This window comes from Macaca nemestrina, chromosome 11, assembly GCF_043159975.1.
Source record: "Macaca nemestrina isolate mMacNem1 chromosome 11, mMacNem.hap1, whole genome shotgun sequence".
Classification (NCBI taxonomy): Eukaryota; Metazoa; Chordata; class Mammalia; order Primates; family Cercopithecidae; genus Macaca; species Macaca nemestrina.
Genome location: NC_092135.1, coordinates 11,538,329 through 11,553,917, shown reverse-complemented (window position 1 = coordinate 11,553,917; position 15,589 = coordinate 11,538,329). Strand labels below are relative to the sequence as shown.

At 40.4% G+C, this 15,589-nt stretch overlaps 1 protein-coding gene across 8 annotated transcripts in view; it reads left to right on the top strand.

Moving 5' to 3' along the window:
• The window catches only part of LOC105492480 (cilia and flagella associated protein 221), a 122,615-nt gene that overhangs the window by 32,134 nt on the left and 74,892 nt on the right, over positions 1 to 15,589 (top strand). For all 8 annotated transcript variants that reach the window (XM_071072613.1, XM_071072614.1, XM_024796237.2 and 5 more), the window contains one exon: positions 8,528 to 8,631. In XM_071072613.1, the coding sequence (XP_070928714.1) occupies positions 8,528 to 8,631 (104 nt within the window). The remainder of the gene's footprint in view (positions 1 to 8,527; positions 8,632 to 15,589) is intronic.

Sequence of the window (15,589 nt, the reverse complement as noted above, 5' to 3'; positions counted from 1 at the left end):
ATGTTATAGTTTACCTTATCCATACATCTCTATGGAAAGGCTTTCTTTTATCTTGATGTTTCGCTCAAATTTCATACAAGTGAAATAACTAATGGTTAATTTATTGTGCCTTCTGCATCTAGTCATCATGGACAAAGTTAGCATTTGTCATGCTTGTTGTCAGTTAACCTTCTTTTTCCAGAAAAGAAGCCAAATCCTATTATGGTCAAGTGTTCACTCTCCTCTCTAGATATTGGGATTTTTTAGTTAGAGAGTATATTTTAAATTAGAGAGTATATTTGATTTTATGTTAAAGTAAGTTCAAGATAACTTGTTCTAGAGAAAGGACAAGAAAAAAATTTGAATTTCTGTTAAGTCATTTTATTATATTTACTTTCTGTAAGGCAAATTTGTGCTCTCTTCTACTAGGCATACAATTTCCACATGATCGTAATATAAAAGTCTACTATTTAAAAGGTTTGAGTTCAATTTTATTCAAATAGGGGATAATTATTTTAAAGTATTTAATATATTTTTATGTATAGCCTTAGCATAATTGATAATATGTTTAAATAATAAGGTAACAGGGATAAAAGTTGTAATTACTTCCAAAAGCACTAACATCTGCTTGCCTTAATATTTTAGTTGCCTGATTCCTATAAGTTACAGAAGAACTCTAATTCAGTATCCTATTTACCTCTGAGAAATATATGTGTATATATATGTATTTATATATATATATGTATTTATGTTTCTTCATTATATATCAGATTAATGGTATTTAACAATAAGAATTTAGTTTAAAATATAAAATTCCACCCAGAATAGGATTCTGTCTCTTTAAATATGAAAAACTTCTAAATAAATTTCGTATTAGCCAAAATTCCTTTTGACTCAAATTCATCTGAACTGTCTCTGATTTATGATTATGGTGGCCATGCAAACTAATTTGACATGCATAATATGCACGGCAGTAGTGAAAGCAGAAGTTCAGCAATTCCACTGGAAATTGTACTTGCACTGCTATATCTGCTTCTGAATTATGGTACTTGGAATTTTGTGCCCTTAAGGAACTGTTTGTTTTTCCAGACTGGCTAATGCATCAGGAACTTGGCTTCAAATAATTATTATTAAGCAAATACCCTGACACCTTGTCTATGGGATTTATCAGAGCTGTGAAATTAATTGAAGATTGAGTATATGTGACAAATGGGAAAAGCCCCAGGAGTTTTTGTTTGTTTCAATTCAGGAAAATGCAAACATGCAGCTTTTAGCAGAGGAGCCGTGAGTGTCAGACTTTGCTTTGCTGGGACAGCCTTGAGCACACCCCTGGGTTACTGACCTAGGGCAACACAGCCTGTGTGGCTATGTGAGTCCACTGGCCTCATCTTCAAAGACTGTATTTGGGCAGTTTAACACTTCAGATTGCACATTACCCAAGGCCTACTTAGGTTCTGAGGGGCATAAATACCTCACAGGCACGTGTAACTAACTTGTAATGTTAGTGTTTCTACCCAGCGCTGGTAGAGTAGCTGACACTCAGTGGGACCTGAGCACCTATTAGGATGAATTGCCTTACCTTCATATATTCCGTTTTTCAGAATTAGGAAACATCTCAGAGAGTGAAGATTGACTGCATATCTCTAACAGAGCCTGATTTAAGATAAGATTTGTGAGTTTGGTAGAAAATCCTATGAAGTTTTCATTTTACTGTTGACTGAAGACCATACCCTGTGTGGTGACCCTTATTCAGAATTTTTATCAGAAACCTAGGGCCCCTGAACATGAGTATATAAAGTCTGATGCAGGCCTGTACCCTGTTGGGGATCTCGTGTGCTCACAGTACAGCTATGCTCCTCTCAAAGAGACGTCATCGCTAAGGAACAGTGGTTTAAAAACAAATACCAGTGCAAATTAATTAGAAACAGGGCACTGCCTGACATTAGGAACTCTGCATTCAGACTGTAGATCTCTCAAAAGCACATTTAGAGACATCTGGTCAGGATGAAGCAGGGTGCTCACACTGCAATGAACCTTTTTTGTGTGAAATTACTAGTTAGTGACAAACAAAATATAAAAAGAGACCTCCAGAAAGGCACACTCAGGCTCAGAAACAAGCTGAACAACTCCACAGAGCAGGAACAGCGTAGAAATGCCGAGTGGGTTGCAGGGTGGAGCCACAGGCTAGCAGGCTCCAGGTTTTGAAGCAGTCAGGCAGTGTTGGAGACCACTCCGTGGGGTAAAGGAGACCGCCAGTATCTCCCTGATTCAGGGAATCCGCACCTGGCCTGCAGCCAGGAGAAGAGGTGAGCTGCCCCACCTTTGCACTCCCCGTGAAAGGAAGCTGGAAACCTTCTGCTGACCTGTTGCCTAGACCTGGGGCCTTGTCCCTGGTTGTGGACAGAGGAAAGTGTAAACGACAGTACTAACCAGCTTGTGGTGCAGAGGTGAGCCACGTTACCTGCTGGCCCAGTGACTGAGTTCACTGTAGCACTAAAATAGCTGGCTGGCAGGAGCCCTAATACACAGTTATAAAATTGAATATAGATTAAATCCTTTTACTCAAAGTGAGCCTGCAAATCCAAATTCCAAAACACATGAATAAATCTTGTGCTAAGAAAGCCAAAACCCAACAATCAGAATATAATGGAATGAAATGAATTATTAAAAACAGTTTAATAAAACTTTAACATAGATATACTTAGGATTCTCAATGAGATGATTGAGACAAACTTTCATTTGAAAATATCAAGAAATTATGAAACAAAAATAGGTGGACATTTTCTTAAAGATCAGATAGATAAAAACAACCAATTAGAAATCTTAAAAATTCAAATTATAGACACTGAAAACTTAAATCTCAATAAATTGAATAAACTCTACACTGGACACAGTTGAAGAAAAGACTAATAGATTGGAAGATAGTAATAATACAGGAATTCACCCAGAATAGAGTATATAGAGATTACATTTTACATGAAGGGAAATTAGTGCGTATGGAAGCTAGACTGAAAAGCTCCAAGACATATGTGTCTAGTAAATTAGAGTTCTGTCAGGTGAGAGTGGAGGGAATGGTACAGAATAATACCAAGCTTTTCAGAATTAAAGATAACTGTGAAGATTTGATCAGTGCATTCAAATATTAATATCTAGCAGGATAAAGATAAATTTCTACCTAGACACATAAGAGTCAAGCTGCAGAGCATCAAGAATAAAGAGAAATCTTGCCTGTAATTCCAGCACTCTGGGAGGCCAAGGCAGGAGAATCACTTGAACCCAGGAGTTTGAGGCCAACCTGGGCAACAAAGTGAGATCCCATCTCTATAAATAAATAAATAAACAAACAAACAAACAAACAAATAAATAAGAAAAAAAAGAGAAACCTTAAAAAGCTGCCAGAGAGAAAAGAGTGATAATCTACAAAAAAAATGACAGCCATTCTTCATCAGCAACAAACAATTAAAGAAAGATGTGGAGTAAATATTTTCAAAATGCCAAGGGAAAATAAACAGTCAACCTAAAATTTTTCCCAAGGAAGAAAATAAAAAATAAGTGTATTTACATAAGAATTTCCCACACACAGTCCTCACTAAAAGAAAATTTAAAAGGCATATGCCAGCAAGAAGAAAAACATATTCAGAAAGTAGCCATGGGAATCGAAAGAGAATGGCAAACACCAAAATTAATTACATATATTGGTAAATTTAATTAAGTAACCATTTTTAAAAGTCAGTATTTTTTGTTGTTTAAGCTAAAGCTACAACTCAACATAGCATATACAAGATGGAGGGGTAAGAAAAAGTCTTCAATAGGCAGGTAGGGCTGACCGCACTGTATTTGGGAGGATAGAAATACTAGGTATGTGTAGACTTTGTTGGGAATTTCCAATAAGTAAGACATATTTTTTTTTTTTGGACAGGGCCTGTGCTCTGTCAACCAGGCTGGAGTGCAGTGATGCGATCTCGGCTCACTGGAACCTCTGCTTTCCAGGCTCCAGCCATTTGCCCATCTCAGCCTCCCAAGCAGCTGGGACTACAGGCACACACAACTGCACCCAGCTAATTTTTATATTTTTTGTAGAGATTGGGTTTTGCTACATTGCCCAGGCTGGTCTTGAAGTCCTGAGTTCACGTGGTCTCCCCGCCTCAGCCTCCCAAAGTGCTTGGATTGCAGGCATGAGCCACAGCACCCAGCTGTCAATAAGACATATCTTTTAAAAATTTAGAGTAATAATTAAAATCATAGAAATGCAATCTATAGCTGCCAAGTCATAGGAGGAAAAAAAGTAGAAATATAAAAGCAATCAGTCCAGCAAGAGGCAAAAGAACAAAAATGAAGCAAAGATGTTTTTTAGAAAACACAAAACAAGGTGGTAGAAATAAGTTCAAATATATCTATTATTAATTGTAACAAATGAAAACTGATTAAATTCACCTATTAAAATGAAAAGATTATCCCACCTGCTAAACATTTTTTAATCCAGCTATATCCTACTTTCTGGAGACACACCTAAAATAAAACTTTTCAGGAAGTTTGAAAATGAAGGAATGGAAGAAGTATGTATACCAAGCAAATTTTAACAAAAAGAAAACTCCTTCATGATTAAGTGGAAAAAAAGCTTAGAAATAGATAGAAGAAAATTTCCTTGACCTGATAAAGGCTGTCACAAACTTTCTAGAAACATCATTCTTAGTGGTAAAAATTAAAGTATTTCCAATAAAGTCAAAATAAGAAAAAGATGCTCTTCACTTCAATTCAGTATTATACTGGAAGTCATCAATGCAATGATCAGAAAAAAAATATGAGTTATAAGAGTTGGAAAAGTAAATAGGAAAGAGTCTCTCTTTTTTTTTTTTAGATTTTATGACTTACACTGGGATTATAGGTGCAAGCCACTGTGCCTGGCCTAGACTGTATACTTTTTTACATAGAAAATCTGAAGAAATCTACAGATAAACTTTTACAGCCCCTGAAAGACTTTAGCAGGGTTTTAGATCAAAATCCAAAAGTAGCATTGCAATACACTAGCAATAATGAATTGTAAAAGACAAACATTCCATTCACTATGTCACAGAAGCTATAAGATACCTGGTGCTATGGTCTGAATATTTGTTTCCCCCTCAAAATGCATGTGTTTAAATCTAACCCCCAAGGTGATATATTAGGAAGTGGGGCCTTTGGGAGGTGATGAAGCCATGAGGGCAAAGCCCTCGTGAACAGGATTAGTGTCCTTATAAAAGAGATCTGGAGAGCTCCATAGCCCCTTCCATTATGCAAACACACAGTGAAAAGATGGTCATCTATGAACCAGGAAGTGGGCCTGCACCAGACACCAAATCTGCCAGCACCTTGATCTTAGACTTCCCAGCCTCCAGAACCGTGAGGAATAAATTTCTGTTGTTCATAAGCCACCCAGTCTATGGTATTCTGTGATAGCAACCCAAACATACCAAAACACCTAGGGAAAAACTTAACCAAAATGTGTAAGCTCACTATGGAGACACTTACAAAATTTGATTGAGGACATAAAATTAAACCTTAATAAATTAGAGACATACCGTGTTTATAGTTTAGAACAGATTTCAATTTTCTCTAAAACAATGATTGATAAAACTGACTACCTTAAAATTAGAACTTTATGTCCAACAAAAAACACCACAAATAAATCAAAAAATAAACTATGGTTTGGAAAAGATACTTGTAATGCATATAATTAACTAAATTAATATTAGAATTTACAAATGAGGCCAGGCATGGTGGCTCATGCATGTAATCCTAGCATTTTGGGAGGCCAAGGCAAGAGGATCACTTGAGTCCAGGAGTTTGAGACAAGCCTGGGAACAGTGGGAACTCATTTCTACAAAAAATTTAAAAACTAGTTAGGCATGGTGGTGCATACCTGTGGTCCCAGCTACTCAGGAGACTGAGGTGGGAGGATCACTTGAGCCCAGAACATCAAGGCTGCAGTGAGCTATGATTATGCCACTGCACTCCAGACTGGGTGACAAAGTGAGACTCTGTCTCAAAAAAAAAAAAAAAAAAAAAAGAATTTACAAATGAATAAGAGAACAAAACAACTGAATAGAGAAATGGGCAAAGGATATGCACAGGCAATTCACAGGAGAGGGAACCCAAATGAATAAACAGGAACAGAAACTTAACCTCAAAAGAATGAGAATGAAAGTGAAATGAGATGCCATTTCACCTCCAACAGGTTGACAGACGTTAAAATGCCTGAGAATCCTAAATGTTGGTAAGCAACAGAAACTCTCCTATTCTGCTAGTAAAAGTGTAAATTGGTAAAGGGCTTTGCAAAATATTTTAGTCGTATCTAGTGAATTTAATATTTTTACTTTGCTACTAACCAGAAATCCCGTTTGGGGTTATTCCTAAAGTAGCTCTACTGCAGGTGCACGTGGAGTCATGCAGTAGGATCTTCACTGCCACACTGCAATACTGAAAAAATGCAGACAACCTAAATGACCATCAACAGGAGAGTGGCTGAATAAAGTGTGGTATGATTATATAATGGAATACTCTTCACTAGTTAAAATGAATGAACAGACCTTTACATATGTCCATGGATAAGTCTCACGTAGTGTTGAGCAAAAATAACAAGTTTCAGAGCAATATTGTTAAAAACAAACAATATACTATATATTTTATGCATACCACATATTGTATGCATACATATGTAAGTAGTAATTACTAGAATGCATGAGAATGGTAGAACAGTGAATACGGGGTAGGGGTCACTTATAAAATTTGATTGAGGACATAAAATTAAACCTGAATAAATTAGAGACATGCCGTGTTCATAGTTTGGAACAGATTTTAATTTTCTCCAAAATAAAAATTGATAAAACTGACTATCTTAAAGAAGGGAGGAAGAGAGAGAATTGGGGAAGGAGCTACAGGGAGCTTCAACTCTTTTGTAATGTTTTATTTCTCTAAAAACATAATGCTGATATGCCCAAAGCAAAAGATTTGTTAGAGCTCAGTAGTAGATAAAGGGGTTGTTATTTTATTGTTCTTTACATTTTTCTTTATATTTGAAATATTTCACAGATTTTTTAAAGATAGTGAATTTTAAAGCCAAATAAAAATGTTTTGGCCTAATTTTAAAAGCCACATGTGAGTTATATCATATCCCCAAAATTGCTACTGAAAAAAAGGGTTATTTTGCTTCACACCAACAAATATTTGTTGAGCCTTTGGTCCATGCGACACTCTGGGATACACTGGAGACCCAAATGGACTTGGTCTCTGCCTTCATAGGACTCTGAATCTCCAGGGAAGACAGACTCTGGGCAGGCAGGGAAGCCTGTCATTATTGGAGACGTCCACAGACAGATGGGTTCGGATGGGTCCTGCCCAGAAAGTAGAGCCCAGCTGGCCTGGCAGCTCTGCTCAAACCAGATTACAACTGTGTTCTCCTGGGAATATGAACTGGAAAATGAGAGGGGATGGGCAGTTGGCAGGGAAGCCAGAAGCTAAAAGGATAAGAGGCAGGGTCAGCCTCGAGGCAGGAGGGCTGTGATGGGGTGAGGGCTCAGAAGGCGTGGGGTAGAGAAGAGATGTACAGAGTCAAAGATGAAGCTAGCTGGTGGCTGAAGGAGAAGGGAGGGTGTGCAAACAAATCAGGAATGCAGGGAGTGGATGGGTCACTTGAAAGGAGGCACTTGACTTCCTACTGCTGCAAGGGGACCCGACAACCTGCCCCCAGCGCTGCATAGGACGTAGAATTACCCTGGAGACTCTGCTCCCCCAGGCGGTCAACTCTGACTGACTTGGATTGCCCTGATGGAAGGACAGGACTTTATGGGAAGCATGGGGCACTCCAAGAAATGCTACCGCTGCTACAGCTCCTGGGGTGCTGTAAGCAACAGCTTCAAGCTAGCTTAGAAGTCTGCCTTGTCTTGGGGTGACAGACCATTTCTGAGTACATAGACCTCCTCCACGTTCTCTAATGGTTGCTGGACTTCTGACCAAATAAAGAGTACCTAGCCTATTTCAATCAAGCACAGCCCAAGGTGTGATTTCTTCCATGCTGTCCCATCCAGGCTCTATGAAAGGCCAGGGGTCTCCCAGGCTTTCTATAAGCCCATCTGTTTGGCCTTTCCTTGGTTCGGTGAGGCCGAGCTGTGTGGTAGAGACTGCCTTTTCCTATCACTGCAACTCTGGAAGATAAACCTAACAGTACTCGACGGGTAGCAAGGACAGTGGTGTGAGGAGTATGGACACCCAGCACAATCGACTGTGTAAAATCCGGTTCTGCCACTAACTACATCACCTCGTGTGGAACACTTACCCTCTCTTGTGCCTCAGTTTCCTCTTCTGTAAGTGGGGATAATCACGGCACCATCTCATAGGATTAAAATAGTTACTACATGGAAAATGCATGGGATTACTCCTGGCACACAGGAAGTGCCAGATCAGCATTGACAGTCATCATCGTTTATTACATAACTTAAGTCTCCATTCCTTGCTACCAAAAGAACCAGTAATACAGAAAAATAATATTTTTATTTTCTTTTTTGTTTTGCAGCAAAAGTTATGTTATTCCTTTGCAGTGCAGCTGCCCTGTAGATTTTGAGTTCTATATCACTTTGATTCAGTCTCATCAAGCCTTTGCTATTGAGCCAACATCAGGTAAGGAGTGTGAAGATTTCAGGTTTCCTGGCTCACGCCTGTAATCCCAGCACTTTGGGAGCCCGAGGCGGGCGGATCACGAGATCAGGAGATCGAGACCATCCTGGCTAGCACGGTGAAACCCCGTCTCTCCTAAAAATACAAAAAATTAGCCGGGTGTGGTGGCGGGTGCCTGTAATCCCAGCTGCTCTGGAGGCTGAGGCAGGAGAATGGCGTGAACCCAGGAGTCAGAGCTTGCAGTGAGCTGAGATCACGCCACTGCACTCCAGCCTGGGCGACAGAGCGAGACTCCGTCTCAAAAAAAAAAAATTTCAAGTTTCCAATTTCTTTTGAGTTCTCGGGTCAAGGAGAGGATTTGAAAAGTAGGTGTCAAGTTCTAAAAACAAGAATAAGCTGCACTCAAAAGTTATATTTTCAAACACATAACAGTGATGAATTTTACGCATAACAGACATGATGTAAAATGGAATTAGACACATCAGAAAAATGACACTTTGGGATCATTTGTATCATGCAGATAATTTTTAATAATGTTCAGGTAAGTTTCTTCCAAGATCGAAACTTAAAATCAGAAATTGATCCATTTCCATTCTACGTTTGGCTCCTGGTGCATCCTTGGTTTTGTATCCACCTTATAATTCAATTTCAGATAAAATAGGAATCTTCTTTCTTCCAGAGCTTTTAGAATCTTAGTGAAGGGTCTGATGAATTTGTCTCATCTGTGGTGTGGACAGTATGTTTTTGCATGCCCCAGAGGACATAGATCGCTAGGCTGCTAAGGACATTTGAAAGTGAGATTTTACACCTAAAGTAATCTCTGCTTCCCAGTTCCTGTCTCTTGATATTTAGGTTTGGGATTCAAGTATCTGTCCACAGTGGTCTACTGTGGTCTACTGTGGACAGATATTTAAAATCGTTAAATTTAAACAATTTAACAATTGCTAAAATGGTTATAAGTCTACGTATTCATTTGTTTACAACTCTTTCAGTACTGCAAGTACATATTGTGTCCGACAAATGAGTGTTTAAAGCAGAAACTGTGAATTAATTCTAAATTATGAAATGTACATAGATTATTTTCTAGAGGACCAGGAGCCATTCTGAGATTTTTTAAAAATATAAGGTAACCACTGTTTACATTGCAAAAAAACAGGACTTGATTCTCTTTTCAGAGAGAAGAGGCTTATTATTTTCAGCTGTGTGGGCCTGAAAAAGAAGGGAAAATAAGTGGTCACTAAAATTATACTAAACAAGATAATATTTCAGATGTTAAGTATAGTTGATATTCTCACAGTAGGTTTCCTGTGGGTCCCTGCCCCTCTGATGGTCCATAATTCTGTTAAGTTCCATGGGCAGAAGGGACCACTACAATTTCTGAGCAGTCATGATGGGAGCTGTTTTAGACAGGTCAGCGTGCAGGTTTACAGGTATGACTGAGGTGGGTACAGACAGGAGTCCAGGAATTCGTGGTGTTGGAATGAACTCACGTAGCACTTGAGATCTCGAAGTGAGCTAACATCAGTAACCAGGAAAAGGAAGAAAAACTTAACAGCTTATGGCCTAGCCATACTTCTCTGAAAAACAGTGACCTAAGACTCAGAATATTAATTTACCCAGAGGGTTTTGAAACACAACCTATTCAAAATCAGTGTAGTACGTAGATCATAAAATACAGCATTAAGCAGAATTGACTGACAACTATGTATGACACACTTAAAAAAATCATGCAGGCCTTTCCCCCAGTGCTCGGATTATAAAATGTGGAGCCACATAATTCAGACAAATGCATGATACATGAAATACTTTGTCTGATTCATCAGATAAGAGTTTGTGGTTGTTTGGTACTTTATTTATTACTTAATATTTTAAATTTGTCCTTTAAGTGAAATTAAATTGAATATACCAGTTTGGAGTTGAGAGAGAGGGGAGTGCTAGGGACATACACTTGGGTGTCACTGGGTGTTGTACATTTATTTGTACAGCCTTGGGACTGGATGTGAGGTCACCTTGGGAGTGAATGTGAATAGAGAAGTGGACCAAGGACCACTCAGACACTCAGAGGACAGCAAGGGGAAGTGGATCCAGGAACAAAGAAAGACCAAGGAAGAAAATCAGGAAAGTGCAGTGCAAAAGAAGAGAATGAAGGAAAGAAGGAGAGAAGCCCAGCCAGCCAGGGCTCTTGATCTTTGGGATCCGTCTTTTGCTGGTTTGAATGACCTGCATTGTGTGGATGGTGCTGCTGATGTGGCATTCCATACTGGTCTCATGGGCTCTGCCCTTCAGCCTCCTCAGTAGCTATTTTATGAATCTCAGGCCATCGTTGCTCCACCAGTCTCAGGAACGTTCTTGTTTTGGTTCCCACTTTGATGATGTATCAGTACATCTTTGGCTGTTACACTTTTGAGGTTCCAGAATTTCACCTGCAGTGAAGAAAGCCTTGGCTGCATGGAGAGTGAGTGCAGCTCTGACGATCTTTGTGCTCACTGGGCTCCTGACTTGCCAGGTATTTGGCTTGACTCGGAGGCCATATAGCTGGACAGTCATGGATGGCTTTTTGGCCACAAGGCATTATGGCCTCCGTTTTACAAACTGGGTTCAGATAGACTAAGAAACTGGGCTAATTTTACACAGTTAGCATGTGTATTTGTAGACACTGTTTCAAGCACATGTTTGGTAACTGATTTCTAAAAGACTTGGGACATCCGTCGTCTGCTAGGTTATGAAGCCGTATCTTCTCTAGGAACTAGAAGCATCATCTATGCATACCTTCCAGGCATGTTATGCTCAAGTTTGCCAAATGAAAACACAATTTGAATCAAGCTATTAATAATTCTATTTATAAGGTATGCCCTCAACTTTAACTCAACGGGCCATCGTTAAGATGCCGGTGTGCCCTGTAGTTGTCAAAAGCTCGACCTGCTGTTGTTGGGGCCAAGATATTCCTGAGACTGGAGAAAATGAATAAAAGATTTTATGGCCTTCCTGTACTGCTGACAAGAAATCATGTGCAACCAAAACTTCAAGAACACTCTGTTGATAATTTTGGAAGAGCCAGCAATACATGACTTTGGCCAAGATTTTTTTTTTCCGTGAACTCTGAAGAGAAGTATTGACCAAGATCTTATTAGCATCGGAGATCAGGCAAATGGCACAAAAAAATTGTTGAACTTGTCTACTTATCACTATTTTGTGATCCTGGACATTCCCTTGTTGTCACATGTGCTAAGGAAGAATTCATCTAACTCATATAAATGGTAAATTATAGCATTAAATGACTGGCTAAGCAAGACTTCCTTGGGGGCTGTTGCTTAGAGTTCTTATATAAAGTTTCAATAAGTTCATTCTCTCTTTTTTTAATTATAAGAAATATATAAGCCACTTACAAATAATTTTATATTTTGCATTTTCTTCTGAAATGCACATTTTTTTACAACTTTATATCAGTTTGGGAATAAAGCCAGAGACTCTGCCCTTGCTTTGGCCTCAAACCACTTTTTGGTTCTAGACATTACCTGGGGGCCACCAATCCAGCAGGAAGCACCTTCTAGCAAAGAACCAATTCCCATCCTCCAGCATGAACACAAAGACACCAAGAGCAGGGTAACCTGCCTGTCGAGGTTCAAGGCACTCTCATGCAGCACCTGCTCTGGGCAGCCTGTCTGGACTTGCCCATAGTCCAATCATGCCATCTCAGCTGGGCTCAGCCATACTCCTGGCTGTACCTGCCACTGTGCTGTCCACACACCAGCATTTACCCACTTATATTTCAAAAGGGAGCATGTGCTGGTTCCTTTTTGCCTCTTTTTTCTCCAAAGGCCCGTTGGCCCCTGGCTGAGGTAGTTTATCACATAATAAGCCCTACCTGCGGGGTCCAGCAGCCTTTGTGAATCCAGGGCAGAGCCATTACATCCACAGGGGAAAATGATGAGGGGAGGTTTCCCCTACTTCTCCTCCCTGCCTCACTGTACTCCTGCGGACAGGTGAGACAGAAGGCCCCCAAACCCCAGCACAAACTGTGCAGGGGACAGATCAGGATTGTCACGGGGAGGGTAAGACTGGATCTCCCGCACACAGCGCAGGCCCCCATAAAATGCTTCTTGCTGGTAGTTAGGACCATGAAGAACAGCCTCATCTCAGAAAACATATACTGGCCATATGACTGCTTACAGAAATGACAACATGCAGGTCTTTGGCAAGGTTCACTTCCAACAAGGAATGGAAATTAGTGAGATAACCAGCAAAGGGCCTCTGATAATGATAGCCTTCCGGGTCAGCAAGTGGAGGAACAGCCGGGGGCCATCTGCAGGGTTGGAAAAGAGTCCTCATGAGAGGTAAAATCGAGAGATCAAACCTCTAAAAGATTTTCCAAAGCACCAAACCCAATAGTGAGGAAGGGGAGAATAATTAGGGATAGTTAATATATGAGATGCAAATGAGTTCCCTAGCTTTTAGAGGATGTAGGTAATTAATGACACACTGAAGAAGTCAGGAAAAGCTGGACAGACAGGTGGCAATTTTCTATCACATTGGTAGCAATGGTCAGTTTTACCTGGTGCTCAATATACCCTTGATGGGTGTCTGGTTGCACACAGCATGGCTGGCGTGATGTTCATAATTGTTTCTATTTACTGATTGTTAGCCACATGCCAGGTGCTGTGCTAAGCACATCACATGCACTATCTCATTGAATTCCATAACCCTGTCCAAGAGGACCGTTTGACAGGCTGTCATTCTGGGCTAGTTGAGCTCAGTTGACCACAGCCGCAGTCAGTGAACTTGACCCAGAGGACAATGCCTGTGCCTTAACGAAACTCTTACTCACACCTCTACTGCGCATACAGAAGTGCTTGTTCCAGCAAAGCCAGGAAGAAGTCAGAGATGGTTTGGCCCAGCCTCTCACCCTGCTGGGAAAGCCAGTCTTCCAGGAGGCTGGAAGAGAATGCAGCTTTCATGATAGACAGCAGGCACTTCTGCGGGTCCCACAACGCTGGTCTGGGGTAGGTGCCATGCCAGAAAACAGGCCACAGCAACAGGAAAAAAAGAGCCACTCCAGGTGTAAATAAGTATAGAAGAAATTAGGTTCAGCAAATATAAATATTTCTTTAAAAATGTCTTTATAGAAAATGAAATGTGTTTATTTTTTAAAAATTAAAACACTGAGCCAGGCACGGTGGCTCACGCCTGTAATCCCAGCATTTTGGGAGGCCGAGGCGGGTGGATCACAAGGTCAGGAGATCGAGACCACGGTGAAACCCCGTCTCTATTAAAAAATACAAAAAATTAGCCGGGCGTGGTGGCGGCGCCTGTAGTCCCAGCTACTCAGGAGGCTGAGGCAGGAGAAGGGCGTGAACCCGGGAGGCGCAGCTTGCAGTGAGCCAAGATCGCACCACTGCACTCCAGCCTAGACGATAGAGTGAGACTCCATCTCAAAAAAAAAAAAAAAAAATTAAAACACTGAAGAAAAGTACCAAATCCTAGTTGAAAAAACATTACCGAGAATCTCACCACTCCAGAAATAACTATCATGAACATTTAACTATCCCTGCAGATACCTCTCTGTGCTTATGTACAAAGAGGAGAAAGAGGAATGCTGGAGGCATACACTGATGCAGAGACAACAGAACACTACAAGAAAACTTGGGTCATATGATATGTAAAAATGCTGTTACTTGATATTGACTGAAGAAAAACAAGTGAAGCTAAAAGGAATTGGTGGACTTCCTGGGTATATGCAATATTCATTCCTAAAATTTGTTGCTGAAATTAAGAAAAGAGATCATGAGAGCGTTAAGAGGTCAGAGCCACTGTCTTCTTCATCTGTGTGCCTCATCTTCAGCTGGAATCTTGGCCATGGAAAACGGGAAACAGCATGCGTGCACTCTCTCCCTTCCCTCTTGGAACTCCCGGCTTTGTCGTACCCTTCTATGTTGTCTATAGCATTTATATTCTCTTTTGTGACCATGAATGCCGTAGCTCTTTAGTTTCTATTGAAATAGAGCCACAGATTTCACCTCTATTCTTCATTCCATGTTCTCTACATTCCCAAATTCTTCACTTGGGTTTTTCTGGCTGTCTGGATGCTGTCACCTAGTGGCGTGTTAACCAGAGGCTCCTGGGGCCGCATGCCTGAGTGCCCGCATGTTTGACAGTGTCTCTCTGCTGTCTGCAATCTTGAAAGACAACCTGGTGAGGTATAACAGTCTTGGTTTCCAACCTGGTCTGTCTCAGAACTTGGCAGACCTTGCTGATTGTCCCTGGCTTTGGCTTTGCTAGGAATTTGGAGGCTGGGCTGAGTTGTTCCCCATCGAAGGTGAATTCTGGATGCCCTCAGAAATTTTATTTTTAGTCTTGAGGTTAAGCAATTCACCAGGATATGTATTGGTGTTTTTCTGCATCATTTTTGTCCCCTGGAACGTGGCATGTCCTTTTTGATCTGGAGAAAAATGACTTTTGTTATTTTGGGAAATGTTTCAACTCGTAAAACCTTGAATGTTTTCATGTTCTATTTGCTTTGTTCTCTTCCTCAGGAATACCAATTATGTGTGTATATTGGTTCTCCTTTGCCTTCAGTATCTATTATCTGCTTTAAAATAATTTCATTTTGTGTGGATTTCCCATTCCTACCTGCCACATCCTTACCTGTGTTTTCAGTGTGCGTGTGTGTGTGTGTGCATGTATGTGGTGTTTGCATGACTGTGATTTATATATATGAGTGCGTGTTTATTGTTGTTCTCTTGCTGAAGTTTCCACCTCAGTGCCTGTGTTAGTCTGTGTGTTGCTATAAAGGAATATCTGAAGCTTGGTAATTTATTTTTTAAAAAAGAGGTTTAATTGGGTCTGCAGGATGTACAGGAAGCATGGTGCTGGCATCTGCTCCTAGTGAGGCCTCAGGAAGCTTCTAACTATGGCAGAAGGCAAAAGGAGAGCAGACAGTATCAGATGGTGAGAGAGGGAGCAA